Source organism: Gasterosteus aculeatus, chromosome 12, assembly GCF_964276395.1.
Source record: "Gasterosteus aculeatus chromosome 12, fGasAcu3.hap1.1, whole genome shotgun sequence".
In the NCBI taxonomy this organism is placed as follows: Eukaryota; Metazoa; Chordata; class Actinopteri; order Perciformes; family Gasterosteidae; genus Gasterosteus; species Gasterosteus aculeatus.
This window is the reverse complement of record NC_135700.1, coordinates 23,488,889-23,507,060: the sequence shown is the minus strand read 5'-3', so window position 1 is coordinate 23,507,060 and position 18,172 is coordinate 23,488,889. Positions and strand designations below refer to the sequence as shown.

Here is an 18,172-nt window from a genome sequence, read left to right as displayed (position 1 = left end):
TTTTCCGTGGACAAAAGACAAACCTCCGGGTAAAGAAAGCTTTTTATTGTTGCTTCCCAATTTGTTCTGTACACGTAATGACGTCTTAAAGAAAAAGAAAGAATAAAGACGCAGCCTTGAAGCGTTTTATAACTAAATCTCTTATTAATGGCTGGTTAGGAGTTGGAAGAGTTTCCCCCAAATAAAAAACAGGGAAACAAACCCCACGTCGGGGAAGGTGTCGTAACATATTATTCATTATTCCACATGATTGAAGTGCTTTGTGATCGCGGACTAAACGAAAACTACAAAACCACCCAAATCTAAAAGAGTCAGCTTCACTCTCTCCGCCCTGAAATGAAGAAAGATTCACTAAATTAAAGAGCAGAATAAATTAGGTAAGTAAAAATGTTGACCGTAAAAATGCTATTCTTTAACAAAAAGAAACAGGGTAGCGACAGTTTACGTGTCAATCAACGTTGACGTGATACAAACGTACAGGTAACACATAAAAACATCCCAGATAAGTGAAGCATAACAATGTTGAAGTGAATGAGCCAATCAAAAGTCTTTAGTCTGGTTCCTACTGGTTCCTGCTGGTTGCTACTGGGAGCTGTGGTTCCTCTCGGACACTTAAGGCACCGCCAGTGTTTGTTTCACCTCTTTTGATCAGAGCTGCTGAGCAGCTTCCAGCTGCAGTTCCTCAAACGGTCAAAGGCTTGAAAAAGTGTTCTACTAAAATCATATTTTCCCGCCCACACAATAAGTTGATTTTATTTAATGTTGAGAATACTAAGACTTTAAAAAAAATATAGTTTTAGTAGCAGAACATTTGTAGCATAAACAGCTAAATGCTTCCTTGATGTTGTTTACATTCTGATTATCAAGAGCAGACTTCTCAGCGCCGTTAGTTAGCTGTCAGCTAGTTAGTTAAGCTTGACTAGAAGGCGAGCCGCTACCGAAGACAGTTGAGGTTAAGAATTAACATACAATGGTTAACTTGGCTTTTTTAATCTTTTACAAACAACCTGGTGACTGACCAGTCGCTAAGTCCCGCCCCCAGACGCAGAGTGGTCAATCACAGCGTAGCATCAGCCGGCTCTGACTAGAAGCTGGGGGCGGGGCATAGAGGAGGGTCAATCAGGTGATTCTTGCCAAAAAAACGCATCCAGGTAGTTTCAACGCACTTTGATACTTTGACTCTTCAACAAGGAACTAAATACTTTCTAAAACAGTCGGTAACTGTAGAGGTGCTCGTGTAACATGAAAATGAAGAAAAAAAATGAAAAGGACTTTCAATTCCAAAAGTCTTCCTGTCTTTAAGCTAAGCTAACAGGCTGGATTCTTACCAGCAACCAAAGCAAGCGGATTCACCGAAACTGTCAAAGCCATGTGTTTGATTGACAGATGTTTCAGCCAATCACAGTCCGCCCTGTTGAACGCCATCAACCAGGTTTTCTCCTTTTTGCGTTCATGTGGATTGTGTGACAAGTGAAAAGGGAAACCACGGCGTCCCGTGTTTCCCTACGGCGTCGTGCTCGGCGGGACGCTGGACTCCTCGGTTACAGGAAACGACCCTTTATCCACAAAAAACAAAAACAACGTGGCCGTTTGTCCAGAAACAAACTGAGTCCGTTAAACAAACCGTTGGGCGTCACCGTCTGCATGCCGGCGCTAAAAGCTTTTGATTGGTCCTGGCGTCTCGGGTGTAGCTGGGCGACCGCAGAGGGGGGGGCGGGGCATCAGGAGGAGACGGCCTGGACGTAGTTGGCGGGGTAGAGGCCGACCTGGCCGCCGCTCAGCTGACCTCTACACCAGCCCTGCTCGTCCTCCTCGCTCATCTTCAGCAGCTCCTCGCCTGCAGGGACGACGGTTAATAAGAAAGATCCATGAATCAACACAACCAAACACTCAGTTTATCCACAAAAATAACAAACATTTTAACCACATTTTCATAAAAAAGGTATCGACCTTTTCTTAAGTTCTAAGCACACAAGAGAAAACGTATCATGTGACATGATTATTTCTCGCTGGCACTCGGGGCTTCCGTGCAATGGACCTGCGTTTTGTGATTTAATATGTACTATTTGGTAGAACTGGATTATAAGACTCCAATGTAGAAAAATACTCCATCATCTAATAAAAGTGGAATTACTTTTTAAATATCGGAAGACAGAAACTGTTAACATTCGTATAAATGATTTCATTTGAGAGATAATTTCCACTGTAAGGAAAAACAAATGAGTAAAATTCTTAATGTCAAAAAGGTAAATACATCAAAACAACAAGTTCATTGGTCATTTAAAGTCTCTCAATACATTTTATTATTTGTTTGACCGACGAGGTTCACTCATTATATTAGTTTGTCATTCTCAATAAAACATCCAGTGGAGGAGGATAAAATCACCTGAGTGGTTTTATTTCCAACAAGAATACCAGAGGAAGAATTTAAGTCAAAATGTTTACAATCCAGCAGCAGGTTGTTCTTTCAAAATAAAAGCATCTGGCTTTTTGCTCTTAAAATGCTTTCATCTCCAAAGCGAACGGACGACGTGAAGCTGCTGAATCCGTCATGAAGTTAAAGAACAATCAGCCAAGTCACAGAAATACAGCAGTTTTATGTCTTAGAAGATTTATTCTCTGTTGAAAGAAGTGAAATTAGTTTTAGTTGTTTCATCCAAACAGATGAACCGAAGCTGCAACGTTTCTATTTGTGTATTTGACAAAAAGCCGAAATGTTTGTGTGTGTGTGAACATGTGTGTGTGTGTGTGTGTGTGTGTGTGTGTGTGTGTGTGTGTGTGTTGAAAAGAGGCATCAAAGAGGAACCAATAAAAGAAAATTCATCTTTTCAGACGTTCCCAGGCTCTGAAATATAAACTACAATATGTAGAAATATGTTCACAGTATTAACCATTAAATAAGTATTATTACACGTTTCATTTGATTTTACTTTTCAACTTGAATAAATATATATATATATATTATTATGATGATTTGTTGATTTGTTTTAGTTAGTTTATTTAATTTAACATTTTTTATCTTATTATATTGTATATAATGTGTATCTTAATTCTATTTTCTTCCCTGTACATGCTGCTGTGACACCAACATTTCCCTCTGGATCAATAAAGTATCAGTCTATCTATCTATTAAACCTGCGACCTACATTCAGAGGTACTTTTCACTTCCATCTTTCCATCTAAGACCCATGATCACCATTTAATTATGATTAATTACAGGATATAAAGTTATTAAAATAACATTTAGTTTTTATTGTCTTCATTGTGGGTTTTGCAGATTTTAATGAAACGGACAGAATTGATAAAAACCGCCCCCCCACCCTGAGTATCAGTGGGGTTACCTGCTTTAAAGCTGAGCTCGTCGGCCTCCTGGCCCGTGTAGTCGTAGAGCGCTCGGACTCGCACCCCCTCTACCCGAGTCTCCTCCCCCTCCTCGCGCTCCTCCTCCATCACGCCGTTCACCGCCTTGGGAGGAGACTCCTCGTCGGACCAGTCTGACGAGGAGTCCTTCCCCCTGACAGCCACACGCACAGACTTGACTCAGGGGGCCGTGAACGCATCGCGAGTCAGAGACATTGTGTTCAGCAGAGAAACATTTCCACCAATAAAATGTGTCGATAGTTTGATCCACACTCCAAAACCACGCGTTTCATTTATTCTGCACTGTTTTTACACACACACACACACACACCCACACGCACACACACACACACACACACACACAAACTACTAATTAGAAATTATAGGATATCAACTCCTCACCAACAGACTAAACTTCATGCTGCCTCCATATCTGTCTCAAACACCCCGTGTACCCCGAGTGTGTGTGTGTGTGTGTGTGTGTGTGTGCGTGCGTGCGTGTCCTCCTACCTGCCGGTGTCCACGGTGATGGGGCTGGGCGGGGCGTCGCCTCCGCCCGAGGACACGATGTTGGTGAGGGTGACCACGTTGTCCTCCTCGCGTCCTCCTCGCTCCCTCCGGCTGATGGAGCGACTGGCCTCCGGAGACCACTCCTGCCGGGTGGAGATCGGACGTGCTCAGAGGGGACGGACGAGATCTACCGCGGGACACGACCGCACGCGAAGGAGGCGGCGGCGGCGTTCCTCCTCACCGTGTTTTATTTGGTTTTTTTTTAAAACGTCACGTTGCATATCGGTACTTTAAGTTACAGACGAGAGGCTAGAAAACAAAATAACACCTTTAACTCGCTGTGACCTCTGAGTGACGTGAAGTTATGAGTGAATCCAACCAGCAGAACGAGTCTGAGGAGAATATGGAGTGAACGTTTCTCTCCACGTGTTCCTCCGAGTGCTCGATTCCCTCGTCAAGGGTTTAATCACAAAGTCGGTTTCTACCCATCAGCCTGAAGCCAAGTGGTCACCTGACTGTCACCAGACCTCCAACCCGGCGAGCTGCAGAGCTCACGGTAACACACACACACACACACACACACACACACACACACACACACACACACACACACACACACACACACACACACACACACACACACACACACACACACACACACACACACACACACACACACACACACACGTATGGAGCAGTGTTTAACGGAGCGTAATAAAACAAACACACTTTTAGGTGTCAAGGGAGCAAAAAGAGAATCAACGGGCAGAAAAGTTAAAAACAAAAGTAAAATCCAGACGTCATGTATGACGAGTCTTACGTGTCAACTGCTTTGTATGATTTAAAATTCAACACACAGCCTAAAATAAAGTGGCGGGTAGGAATCCAGATGATTGCATGTCGATCATGAATTCAGATCTGCTCACTGGTAGAAATGAAGAAAAGGAAATCGATAAGTGATGCCGCGAAAAAAACATCTCAGGAGATGAAAGAACTTGATACAGAGTCTGCAGAGCTGCAGGGAAATGTCTGGACTACGTGTGTGTGTGTGTGTGTGTGTGTGTGCGTGCAGACATTCCTGAGCCCACTCACAGCTCTCAGTCACACAACAGGGCTTTCACCAGAAGCCTGTTTAGTATTCAGTCCCTTGAAACACACAGTGAAGGATTCCTGCAGCTCTGCTGAATGAAGTACAAATACTGTGTGTGTGTGTGTGTGTGTGTGTGTGTGCGTGAGTGTGTTTGCACACACACACCTCAAACTGGGGCCAGTTCATGCTCATGCCCGGTCCGTGGGTGTTCCTCCACCATCGCAGGTCTTCAGCGTCATTGGCTGCTTGGATGGTCTGTCCCAGGTCCCGGTACAGGCCTTTGAACCTGAGGGACAAAAGGGCCGTCAATCATCATCATCATCATCATCCTCTTAGTTCTGTCATTAGAGATCGTAAATCACATTTTAACGTTGTTTTGTCAAACATTACTTAGACTTTAAAAAAACAGTTGGATGTAAAGATTCTAATGTTTGTTCCGTTGTCGGGAGAATAAATAGTTTAAGGAATTCAACTTGTGCTTAAGAACATTCTGCTAATAACAGGTTGTGTGTCCCCCCCCCCCCCTCCACATTCCTACCATCACTTCCTCTTCACTGAGCAAAGCTTAGACATTACGTTTTTGTTCAATATTTGGACAAAGGTCCTGTTGGACTTCACCTGTGTGGTTACCGTGGTAACAGTAGCTTGTTTAAATAGAACGAGAGGGTCAATGGTCAACGCGGTTTTCTATTAACTCTTGTGTACACACACACGCGTTTGTTTAAACCTCAACATTTCTACACAGCTCCGTGAATCACCCCATGGCGAGCGTGTGTGTGTGTGCGCGTGTGTCCTACCCGTCTTTGACGGACAGGTCGAGGTGTGTGTGGATGTCCAGCAGGACGTCTTTAAAGAAGCGCAGCCTCCTGCGCTCGGCGTCCTGGGTCAAGTCGAACACCTGCTCCATGTCCTCCATGTAACGCGGGTTACAGCGGTTCAGCTCATCCAGGGCCTTCGTGTAGCGCTGCTTCACCTGACGCACGCACGCGCACACACACGCACACGCACACACACACACACACGCGCACACAGTTCAGAAGACACATGAGCATCTGTCAAACTGGATCCGGTGGTTCACTGCGAGGCGCGCGTGTCCTTCCTCACTCTAACGTACCTTCTTTATTTCTCTACTATCTAAATGTCCCTCTGGGACGCATTTCTTTTACGTTTTTGGCTCATCAGAAAGACACACGGGACAAAATATTCTCAGTAAAGGTGAACAGTGCGGCGGATCCTTTGAGGCTCTAAACTTCATCATTTCCTAAATTACCTGCAGCTTTCTGCCAGACAAGCCGGGTCGCGTCCTCAACACGCAGGTATGTTCCTCTGGAGTCCCTGACACGCCTCGAGCTGCTCTGCACTCCGTGTGTGTGTGTGTGTGTGTGTGTGTGTGTGTGTGTGTGTGTGTGTGTGTGTGTGTGTGTGTGTGTGTGTGCGCGTGTGTGTGTGCGCGCGCTGCATACTTTGTCGGCCTCCTCGCCGCAGCGCTCCGCTCGGGTTGTGAATTTGCGGACTTCCTCCTGAGACTTGGTCGGGTCGGCCTTGGCGTGCGTTTCCCTGGTAACCGCCGTCCACTCCTCCTTCCTGGCCTGATGGTAGCTCTTCTTAGTGGCGTCCACCTGGACGCACACAAACAAACGCACATCTTCCATTAGTCGTCTTCAGCGTTGTGAAAACACACGTTTCCTATTGACACATTGAGCAACACAAGGAGCCACATACTAATAGTTACCATACATCGCTATAGCTACGTCTTTAACTCGGGACATATTGTGATTTATTCCCATCATGCACTTCTGTGTGACATCAGTGACTTCAACGGTGCGTTTAAGCTCTACTCGGTAGAAATGAGTATCGGTTTAATAAAACAAATATAACAAGTTGTAGGTGAAGACTTCTTCTTCCCGGCGCTCTAGAACCACGTTTGAGCAAAGACTGTTGCCGCCGTGCTCCTGAGCCAACCGGGATCCTCCCCCCCGCGCCGGGCGGCGAGGCTCCGCGGCGCTCACCTCTTTCAGCTTGCGGACCCAGGGCTTCTGCGCCTTGCGGAAGCCGTCGTCCGCGTCCTTGGTCTCCTTGAAGCCGCCCATCATCTGCTTGTGGAAGGCGTCCTTCTGCCAGCTGCGCACCTTCTCGCCGTCCTCGCACGCCAGCCGCTCGCGCAGCTCCAGGTGCAGCTCGCTGAGGCGGTCGGCCGCCTGCATGAAGGCGTGCCAGGCTTTCTCCAGCGTGCCGTACTGAGGCCCTGAGGGGGGGGGGGGAAGGGCTCGTCGTTTGTGTGACGACCGTTTTGGAGGCCAACGTTTGTTCCAACGTCGTGAGGTCCTACTCACCTTTCTCCACCACGCCCCTCCACCTCCTGGCCCAGTCGCTCAGCTGCAGAGCGTAACCCTTCTCGATCTTCGCCCGGTCCTGGAAGCAGCTGACCATGTCGTTGCACAGCCGGTGGCCGTCGTCGATGCGCTTCACCGTCCGCTTGTAGTTCCCCGGCTGCAGAGGAACCAGCGACAGAAGGCAGACTGAGCCGCGGCGCCACAACCACACAAAAGAGCAGCGGGGCAGACGGACTGTGTGCGTGTTCCCTCTGTACCTCCCAGAAGCTGTCAGAGCTCCCCGGGTCGCTGAGGTCTCCGTTGGAAGACATTTTGGGGTCAGCCTTACAGCACAGAATGATGGCGGCTACAGAAGACACTGCAGAGAGGACAGACAGAGGGACAGACAGAGACCGTACGATGTCATTCTCACTGCTGGTTTCAGCTTCACAAACATCCAGCAATCATTTGCCTCACGGCACCTTTTACACGGTTGGGTTCCCCTCACGGGTTCTCACGCAAACTGACCGACAACATGAGAGCAGCAAAAACAACAAATAAATAGAATCAAACGGCCATAAAGTCCTGAAACTAAACAAGTGAACCCGTTTGTCCAGTTTTTAAATGAATGATCTTAAAGGTCTCATAATAAACACAACTGAATAAGCTACACGTCATTAGTTGTGTGTATAACTGTGTGTCTTCCCCCTTTAACAAAAGCGAATGGCAGAAAACAGAAAACAATTCAAATGAAACATACTTTCTCTGAATAAGGTCAGGGGTCAGAGTTTAAACATGGACCCCGGTCCCCTGGAGGACAGTGTCCCTCTGAGCGGCTTGTTTGCCTCGCAGGACACGATGCTGAAGAGGTAAACCAACGGGTCGGAGTGAGGACGCTTCCAGACATCCAAACCACGTAGTCTGTGATCACACCGCAATACCGCGAGCGCCTCAAAGGACCCTTACTGGCGGGAAACGCTATGGCTGCATCATAACTTCCCCCCCCCCCCCCCGGAGCGGTCTGCGCGACAACGAGGCGGCTGGTCGGGGATCCCGGTTCTTCGCTCCTCCTCGCGATGTTCCGCTTCGCTGTCAGCGACCAGCCGGCTCCCAGAACAACAGCAGTGGGCGTCGACGCGCTGAACTAGACGCGGTGTGAAACCGTCGCCTTGGTGAGCTCTGCAGGGAGCAACGCAATACACAGCCGGCCCAAAGGCAACGTGCACGTACAGATGTGACCCAACGGTCACACACACACACACACACACACACACACACACACACACACACACACACACACACACACACGTAAAGAACATAATGTCGTGTCATGACATTATGTTCTGTACTGTACATGTGCTACATGCTAACCCCGCGCGGAGCTCCGTGTCAGAGCAGGTGTCCTCTCCATGTCTCCATGTGTGTGACGAGACGGGTGACATTCTAGAATAGACAAAACGCACAACAACACAACTCTGCAGCTCAGGGCTCTCGTTCTCTCTCCAAACGGTGCAGACTTCACAGCACAGGAGCAGGTAATGCCCTGCGTGTGCGTGTCTGCGTGTCTGCGGTCCGATCTGCCACCAGCATGCTGGAACATGAGTGAGAAAACTGACATCGGGGTGCGTGCGCACTGAGGGGAACCAAAAGGGAATGAGGAGGCGTTCTTGATGTTTAAGTGAGAAAGAGGCGCAGGCGTCCTCACGTGGGTCCATCGGACGGGACAGAGCGTCTCTCTGCTTCAGCATCAAACGCGATGGTTGTTTGCAAGGTTTAAAAAAAAAACAAAATACCTGCATACCGCTAGTGTCACTACCACTTGGCACTGGGTCATTTCTGTAGAAACCTTACAGGCCGCCCTGACCCACCTCCCCTTCTACGCTCCTGTTGGTTTATATATATATATATATGAGTCACGGTGAGACAGAAGGAGGACTCGGATTGTTGGGTTATGTAGAAGTAGGTCAGGAGGAGGCGGAGCCGCAGGAGGCGTGGTGGACAGAGAGGCGGGGCCAGACCTCATAAGCTCCGCTGCAGAAACTCACATTGATTAATCTGATTAATCTAGCGGCTCCTGCGTGTCATGCAGGTGGAGGCCCACAGCAGCATTAGTCCATAAGCTCCTCTGCTGCGTCTGCATTACACCTCCGGCTACAGCGTCATCTCCTTCAACAGCTGGCCGCAGATCAGCCGGAGAAACCGCTGTGTGCCAGAGCTGCTGCCGAGTGTCACTCCCCAAAAGACCGGTCCAATGATGACTGCCACTACAGCCAGCAACGTGACAGCCAGCAGCGGCGTAACAGCCAGCAGCGGCGTTACAGCCAGCAGCGGCGTTACAGCCAGCAGCGGCGTTACAGCCAGCAGCGGCGTTACAGCCAGCAGCGGCGTTACAGCCAGCAGCGGCGTTACAGCCAGCAGCGGCGTTACAGCCAGCAGCGGCGTTACAGCCAGCAGCGGCGTTACAGCCAGCAGCGTTACAGCCAGCAGCGTTACAGCCAGCAGCGTTACAGCCAGCAGCGTTACAGCCAGCAGCGTTACAGCCAGCAGCGTTACAGCCAGCAGCGTTACAGCCAGCAGCGTTACAGCCAGCAGCGGTGTTACAGCCAGCAGCGTTACAGCCAGCAGCGTTACAGCCAGTAACGTAACAGCCAGTAACGTAACAGCCAGCAGCGGCGTTACAGCCAGCAACGTAACAGCCAGCAGCGTTACAGCCAGCAACGTAACAGCCAGCAGCGTTACAGCCAGCAACGGCGTTACAGCCAGCAACGGCGTTACAGCCAGTAACGGCGTTACAGCCAGTAACGTTACAGCCAGCAGCGGCGTTACAGCCAGTAACGTAACAGCCAGCAGCGTTACAGCTAGCAGCGTTACAGCCAGTAACGTAACAGCCAGCAGCGTTACAGCCAGCAACGTAACAGCCAGCAACGTTACAGCCAGCAACGTAACAGCCAGCAACGTAACAGCCAGCAGCGTTACAGCCAGCAGCGTTACAGCCAGCAGCGTAACAGCCAGTAACGTAACAGCCAGTAACGTAACAGCCAGTAACGTAACAGCCAGTAACGTAACAGCCAGCAGCGGCGTTACAGCCAGTAACGTAACAGCCAGTAGCGTTACAACCAGCAGCGGCGTTACAGCCAGTAACGTAACAGCCAGCAGCGTTACAGCTAGCAGCGTTACAGCCAGTAACGTAACAGCCAGTAACGTAACAGCCAGCAGCGTTACAGCCAGCAGCGTAACAGCCAGTAACGTAACAACCAGTAACGTAACAACCAGTAACGTAACAGCCAGCAACATTACAACCAGTAAAGCACATTATGGGCTCTGAGGCTGGAAGTCACACGTTTGTAAATGCAGCTTCTTGGAGGCAATCGTTTATTCCTGGAGGAGCTTAAGCTGCTTTCATTGGCCTTGTTTCTGTGTCACAGGCTACCGCACTGTGTGTGCGTGTGTGTGCGCGTGTGCGCGTGGCTCAGCAGTAACTAAAGCTCCACTAAAATGCCAGTTAGCACCTGGAGGGAAGACTGAGGACACAAGTATTTAAGTCGCAACGAGCAGCTTCACAACCGCTAGAAGACGCACAATAATAATATAACGTTAGAAGTAGATCTGAGAGGTCAAATGTTTGTGTCTTCACAAAGACACAGATGAAAATATTCCAAATTAAGCAGCAGCTGTAGAAAATGTAGTAACAAAAAGGAGTTTGCCTCCGAAATGAGGTTTGCATTTAAAGAGTAAACCTGGAGCAGGTGAAGTACATTACAGTCAGTATGCCTGCAATCAGCAATTAGAGCAAAGCAGTAGTTCCTCTATTTAAAAACAGTAATGTTAAAGTAACACCGACCGATCCCAGCAGCTCATGTGGTGCTTTCCAGGTTCACCATCAGGAGCAGAAATGAACATCTAACAGTCACATTGTGGGGAAGCACTTAAGAGGCCACAGGATCGATTCCCTGTTCACGTCTTAGTTTCTCGTCCACAGCAAAGCGAGGACAGGCTCCTCTGGTTACAGACACGGAGACGCTGTGGACGGGACTGGATGTGTCCTTTTGAATTCAGGGGGAGACGCTTCAAGCCAGAACTCTGGAGCTCAGCTGCTCCTCAGCTGGTACGAGACGGCGATGAGCACAATGAGCAGAGAACCCGAAGCACATCAACACCACTTACCTTGTCACAGACGGAAACAGAGACAGACAGACGTCCAAGCAGAAGACAGGCTTTGTCTCCGCGAGCCTGAGAGACAAAAGAAAGCAGAAGGAGTGGACGGACGGAGAGAGGACGATGCAGAGGTTAGTGAGCCAGCAGAGACCCCCCCCCCCCCCTCATAAAGGCTCTCAGCTGGAGGCAAGGTGGCACATTCTGGGGCCCGCGGTGAAATGCCACACGGGGAGCCACACCGGCCGCATAGCAAAGCCCCCCCTGACCCCCCGTTAGAGGAGGTCAGAGTTCCCACAGACGACTTTACATTAGTTCAGATTATGCTCAAAGATACTTAATGGAAGGTTTTCTGCTTTCTCATGGATTAGGATGGAAGATTTAAATGCTTAAATAAAAGGCAAATACAATAAAGTAATAATTGCTCTTTTGACCTTTTTTGAACACACAACTGCATTAAAAAGGAAACCTTTCATTTCTCTGTGTGATTTTGTTTTATTTATACATTTTGTGATATTTAGTATGTTTCTCTTCCTAAAACGTGTGACTTATGATGACGCAAAATACAACACAGAAATCATAAGGTATAAAAAGCCTTATTGTGAATATTTATTTGTGATTGAGGAGAACTGACTTTGCTTTTAGATATTAGCTCATAACTAAGGGCTGGCTCCGGTCTGCCCTGAACCAGCCCTTAGTTAAGCTGCTAACAGGTCCAGACTGCTGTTGTGCGCAGATGTTAAAGCCCCCCGAAGCAAATATGTGACAATAAGTCAGGCAGAATCAGTGGCTTCCTTTCCTGGGGATACAAAAAGGCCTCATTTGAATTAATTCCATAATCATAATTTAAAAACAACAACAAACACATCTCCTTGGTTTTAATGTCCAGTCATTTACCAGAATAAAGGTTTTTTTTATTGCAACATATTTAACAATATAGCATGTTTTTTGGTAATTCATTCAATTAAAAGTCTTTTTGAAATAACGTGTGTAATGGTCAAATATTTGACAAATGAAAAAGAGTATTTTCTAAATAGATATTTGCAGCTACACGCTGATTTAGAGAGTAATCCGATTAATCCGATATCTTGATTTAACTACATTATCGGGTATTAAGGCGGATCCTTGGCTTTATGCAGGAGTTGAGAGCTGAATGAGGAACATCCTGTTCGCTGCCGTTGGGTTCCACGTTGTTCTCCATCACTGTTCCGCGGAGGGAACCCTCTCCTGAGCTGTAGGAACCGCTGGCTTCTGGCGGAATGGAGCTCGAAGGTTAGAGTCTGGTTTGTTAAATCGCAGTGAGTAAGCTAAAGGAGGTCGTGAGCTATTCGCAAAATATTCAGATTTTTCTGTGAAAAAAGTTAGCGTGTCGTTGTTTTATTAGGAAAATGAAACAATATGATTTTCACCGCAGTGCGATTCCACCGAGGAGATAAGTCAGTGTTTCCATACCGGCCCCCAAGAAGGGATGTTTGTTTTACGTTATCCACAGAGCGCCCCGAGGCCCGGCGTCTAACCGACAACCGCCCAGTTGACCAACGACCGTCCAACCGACGGCTGACCGGGTGACGGCTGACCAGGTAACGGCTGACCGGGTGACAGCTGACCGGGTGACAGCTGACCGGGTGACGGCTGACCAGGTAACGGCTGACCAGGTAACGGCTGACCGGGTGACGGCTGACCGGGTGACAGCTGACCGGGTGACGGCTCCGCGGCAGAGAGGCGAGGACAGAAATCAGAGCAGAAGCACAGAGCCTCGTTCCTGCACAAACAGCTGCAAACAGCTGCAAACAGCTGCTCCTCGCAGCTGCTCCTGTCGAGGACGGCAGCTCGGCACAATCGGCTGCAGAGATTAACCCAGAACCCCTGCTGTTCACATCGGACGCCAGTGTTACGGGAATGAAGTCCAGAACGTTCAACACACAGATACGTTTTGTGATGAAACACCAAAATAACAAGAGGTGGATCAATCATTTATCAAGCAAACGTTTAAAACACGCCAACGATCCTATAAAAACTATTTGAAGAGGTCATCTTTCATCCACAGATCAATCGATAATGAAAAATAATTAATTAGTCCTGTTAAAGGATTCGATTACTTATTCTCTTTATTCTAGTTTCTTTAAGCTTTCTTATTTTTTTTAATAAACCTTTTAGAGCCGGGTGGTATAAATGTTCTTATCAGGGCGTTTGTGATTAAGCACAGCGCGATCAAACATGATCTACAGGCTTAAAAAGTGAAACAAAGCTGCATTCTTGCCTCTTTCTGTAGATGAAGTCTGTGCGTGTGTGTGTGTGTGTGTGTGCGCATGGCGGGAAGTTCACATTCTGCGCTGACATGTTGCATGTTTCCACGAAACACCAGTTGCGCCGCAGGATTCGGGCCCGTCGGGGCCCGTTGGGGCCCGTTGGGGCCCGTTGGGGGGCCCCCCCAACTAAAATACAATAGTTGCGTCCGAAATGTTGTAAAATAGTATCATAGTAAAAATTTGAAGTAAAAGTATTTTAAAACGATTCCAGCAAATTTTACTTTACCCACAACGGGGCATCAATTGAGGTTCGTTGTATCACATGTTTTTGTAACAAGTATCTGCTTCGTGTGAACAATTCAATTAAGTTTCATTTTGTAATGAACATAATGGAGAGAAAGTAGAATACGTACAGTACAAACACAAAGACTTAACGTTGTATAACTTAGTACTGAGTATTTTACCGGCTGCATGAAGTTAATATAAAAGGTTTATTATTTAAAAAGCTTCAGGTAACTTAATAGTTAAATGCCAAATAAGGGTAACGTTCGTAAAGTTAAAAGAAAATAAATACTGTAATGTGACTGACAGTCGGTGGCTAAGCTAAGCTAACCTTAGCTAAGCTAACCTTAGCTTAGCCACCGACTGTCAGTCACGCTCTGACTTTGTGATCCTCAGTGTTACAAACTACGGACGGCAGTACCGACGTGACATTCGCAGTAATACACATAACGTTACATACATATATATATATTACCGCGAATTTAAAAAACAACAACAGTCAGTCAGTCAGACTGACAGGTGAGGTCTTTCTTACCTGTTTCTCCCCCCCGACGTCGGAGGAACCGACCCGCCCGCCGGTGCGTGTGCGCGTGTGTCCGCCTCTCCCGACCGGTGTCCTCGCTGCGAAACCCAGCGCCCCCTCGTCCCTAAAACCGCCACGAACTGCGACACGGAGCGAGTTCCCTCCGCGGTCCCCGGTTGGTGGAAGGTCCGCCGGCTCCCTGCGTCGCCTCGGCCGTCTGTTAGCGCGCAGTCACCGGGGAAGCGTCTGGAAGCTCCGCCGCCGCCTCCGTGTAATCAACACAATCTCCATTCATCCCATTACGCCGCCCGACCGTCACTGGCTGATGCGCGGCGCCGCGTTCACGGACCATCGGAGGAACGGACCCCGCCGATGTGGAGCCAAATCCAGGTCAAAGGTTTTGTTCATTTGAAAAACAAATATTCACCCAATCATAAAATGAACAATGCATTTAAACGATGTTATAGTTTTCCTTTAATCACAAACACCTACTTTTTATGATTAATTATTGATTCCAATGAATCTTTTATCTATAATTAGCTTGTAAACGTTGTACCATATTCTCGTTTTTAGTTAATATTGAGGAAGAAATCAATTAATCTGAAAGTAAGATAAACAGGCCTGTAAATAAAAGAAAGGAGATGAAAAATACATATAAATACTTATATTCCATAAAACAAAGTATTGTTAAAATGTAAGTAACTGTTGTATATATTTACTAGCTAATTTATTCATTGTAAGGAAAAATAACAACGGACTAAGATAATTTATCTCCCATTACCTTCAAATAAAGAATACCAGTTCTTAAATAGGTAATGTAAAAGCACATTTATTTTGCGTGTGTAATTTATTTGTAAAAAACAAAACAAAGTCCTAATCTTCCTTTACCTCCAAACTACAGGAAATTAATATTTATTATGCCTACGCGCGACAGAAACTTATATGGTTAAATTCTTTAATCTTCCTTTAATTCCGAATAAAGAAATTATAATTATTAATATTATTATCTCTTTAATTTCCATTTTAGAATCTAAATATATATACATATATACAATTAACATAAGATCAACTTGGATGGTTGAATTCTCGAGGTGTCCCTGAAGGCATCATTAACCCAGCCCCTGACCCACTCTTGGAACTGGGTTAACACGCACCCGCACACACACACACACACACACACACACACACACACACACACACACACACACACACACACACACACACGGTCTGTTTGGCAGGTCGTGGTCTTGTGAAAACGTAGAAAAATCAGTCCAATAATTAAATTCGAAACAAATATGTTTTGCATTCCGACACATTTCATCATGTTTGATTTACCAAACAATTGCAGCACGAGCTTCCTTCACAAACGGCGCCCCCTCCGGACACCAGCGTCCTCACAACAACACACATTGTGTCCGGAGCAAAGCAGCTTATCTGAAATGACATTTTTCATTTAAAAAAGCCTCTTTGTATTCACTGAAAATCTCCCATAGAGCAGTTCAGGCTCTTCGGTCTCTCCTGAGTAATACGACTATTACAGTTTCAGTCAAACACTAATCGACAAGATAATATAAAGTACCACAAATGCATCGTGTAAAAACAAAATATATATAATATACAGATATGTATATATGTACATGTATTATTATTGCCTACGGTCTTCTCATACTGCATATTTACACTATGAGCAAACGACAGCCTGACGTGTGGTCTGACTCGTTGAGATGTTTGTGGAGGTTCCATCTCTGTCTGAGCTTCCTGTGTCGCTGTCACACCGTGACGTAGTAGAAGAGCAACGGGGAAATTCTTAAATAAGATAAATAGTGCCGCTGATGGCTACTACTCGTCCTGAAAGCGGGACGTGAGAAATGTGGACACTTGCTTGAAAACCTACCTCAACATTCTGAAACCTTTCATTGTCGTGTGATGAAAGGGACACATTAAAACGTGTCACGTGTGCCGGTTAACGAGAACATCCACCCTGCACCACTACAGTCTGACTGCACCACTTACACACCTCATAGTGGCCCCATTTGGTCCTGAGCCGGATCAGGACTCTGAGGACGGAAGACGGAGACACAGAGATGGCAAAGATGAGGAGAAAGACGATGGAAACGGAGACTGAGAGTGGAGTTTTCCACAGGATCTTCAGGAGGTGGACTCCCTTTGTCTTCCTGAGGTTTTTTTCTCCTGGTACTCAGGTTTTTCAAGAAAAATCTTTAGGCTGGTGTTAGACAGTGGTGGTTAGCGCTGCAGAACTACCCCCATCAGGCCGTCTTCTTCTTCTGTGAGGTTTTGGCTCTTGGTGCTGTCGGAGTATCAGGGTTGTACGGTTTATGCTGCAGGGGCCCAGATGCCTTCACACGGGGACTTTCCTCTGTACGTCCCACATCATTATATTACATTACAGGTCATTTAGCTCACATTGCATTTGTAACATATACATACATTTAACATACACATACCCACCCATCCATCGTCAAACCGCTTCTCCTAAAACCAAACTCAGGTTTTCACCTGTTTGTTAATATCTGTGTTTTATCCGCAGTGACGACGTCGTCCACACGGCGGCGCTCCAGCATCGTAATTTCCTCTTCGTCACGCCCTGTGAGCAGTTTATTGAGCTCAAGGCATAAAGGAACTTTTAGGGTTTGATTTCACCACCAACATTCGGAATGAATAATAACACTGAAGTCACAATCCTTCAGCTGCACACATTTAGTCCTACTTCAAAGACTACTCTCAGTGGAGTACTTCCAGTGTGGTATTAGTACTTCTCAGTGTGGTATTAGTACATGAAGGCCTACACTTTTGGTGAAAGGTTTTTTTTTCCCCAAAGGACATTGTTTTACTAAAAAAGTACCAGCAACACACATTGAAAAACACTCAGATGTATTCTCACACACACACACACACACACACACACACACACACACACACACACACACACACACACACACACACACACACACACACACACACACACACACACACTCTCACACACACCATAATCATAACATCACTTCAGCACTGATGAAAAGCAGCTTTCAGCTTCCACTGGTTTATTAACACAGACGTGTTTCTTTGTGTTTGTTGTGTTGTTTACAGGAAGTTGTTGTTCTCGTCGTGGTGCTGCAGAACGCGTGACACAAAGAACTCGCCACACGTCTGATGACACGCGTCGATCAGAGATGTTTCGTGACATCACCTCCGATGTTATGAAGAACGACGGCTCCACATTTACACATTTTAAATCAAAACAAACCTTTTTTCATTAAATTGTCACTTTGATCCTGATCCTGAATTCTGGATTTCCTCCAATGAGTCCCACTGCGTCCCGAGGCTGATCCTGGTGTACATACTATACAAAGGTATGTGTAGTATTTGTGATATTAGCAGGACGGAAAACAAAAGACACATATTGATGAATATGATTATTTATCGATCCTGCTGACGGATCAATAACTTACAACAACATAAGAGGACAACAAACAGTCGTGTAGTGTAAACAGTGTAAATCGACGCTCCATATGTTTGCTAACTATTCGTTATTGTTTGGGGTTTCGGACCGTTGCCGTGACGACAGACTTATTTATTTTGAATGTGTCTCTGACTCACGTTATCCGCTGTGTTCTTCTTCCTGTATGAAGATCAATAACGTGATTTAAAGGTTTCTCTTTTCGACGTCTGTATA

General features: G+C 46.6%; 1 protein-coding gene and 1 long non-coding RNA gene across 4 annotated transcripts; one reads left to right on the top strand and one right to left on the bottom strand.

Moving 5' to 3' along the window:
- Positions 1 to 30: 30 nt before the first annotated feature.
- On the bottom strand, positions 31 to 14,823 carry pacsin3 (protein kinase C and casein kinase substrate in neurons 3). 3 transcript variants are annotated; one of them, XM_040195295.2, is made up of 11 exons: positions 14,491 to 14,802; positions 11,437 to 11,502; positions 7,551 to 7,651; positions 7,294 to 7,450; positions 6,970 to 7,205; positions 6,424 to 6,579; positions 5,758 to 5,933; positions 5,126 to 5,246; positions 3,871 to 4,013; positions 3,342 to 3,514; positions 31 to 1,837 (listed from the first exon to the last, which is right to left on the bottom strand). In XM_040195295.2, exons 3-11 carry the CDS (start codon positions 7,602 to 7,604, stop codon positions 1,722 to 1,724), a joined length of 1,332 nt encoding a protein of 443 aa, XP_040051229.1. In that variant the 5' UTR covers positions 7,605 to 7,651; positions 11,437 to 11,502; positions 14,491 to 14,802; the 3' UTR covers positions 31 to 1,721. The 3 variants fall into 3 exon arrangements, with proteins under 3 accessions (XP_040051229.1, XP_040051238.1, XP_077942032.1); XM_040195304.2 differs by lacking the exon at positions 11,437 to 11,502 and having other exon boundaries at positions 14,491 to 14,823; XM_078085906.1 differs by lacking the exons at positions 11,437 to 11,502; positions 14,491 to 14,802 and adding an exon at positions 7,755 to 7,790.
- LOC144385369 (uncharacterized) lies at positions 14,732 to 17,775 on the top strand. The gene is made up of 2 exons (XR_013451623.1): positions 14,732 to 14,868; positions 17,587 to 17,775. It is a non-coding gene; the product is annotated as an uncharacterized LOC144385369 (long non-coding RNA).
- Positions 17,776 to 18,172: the final 397 nt, after the last annotated feature.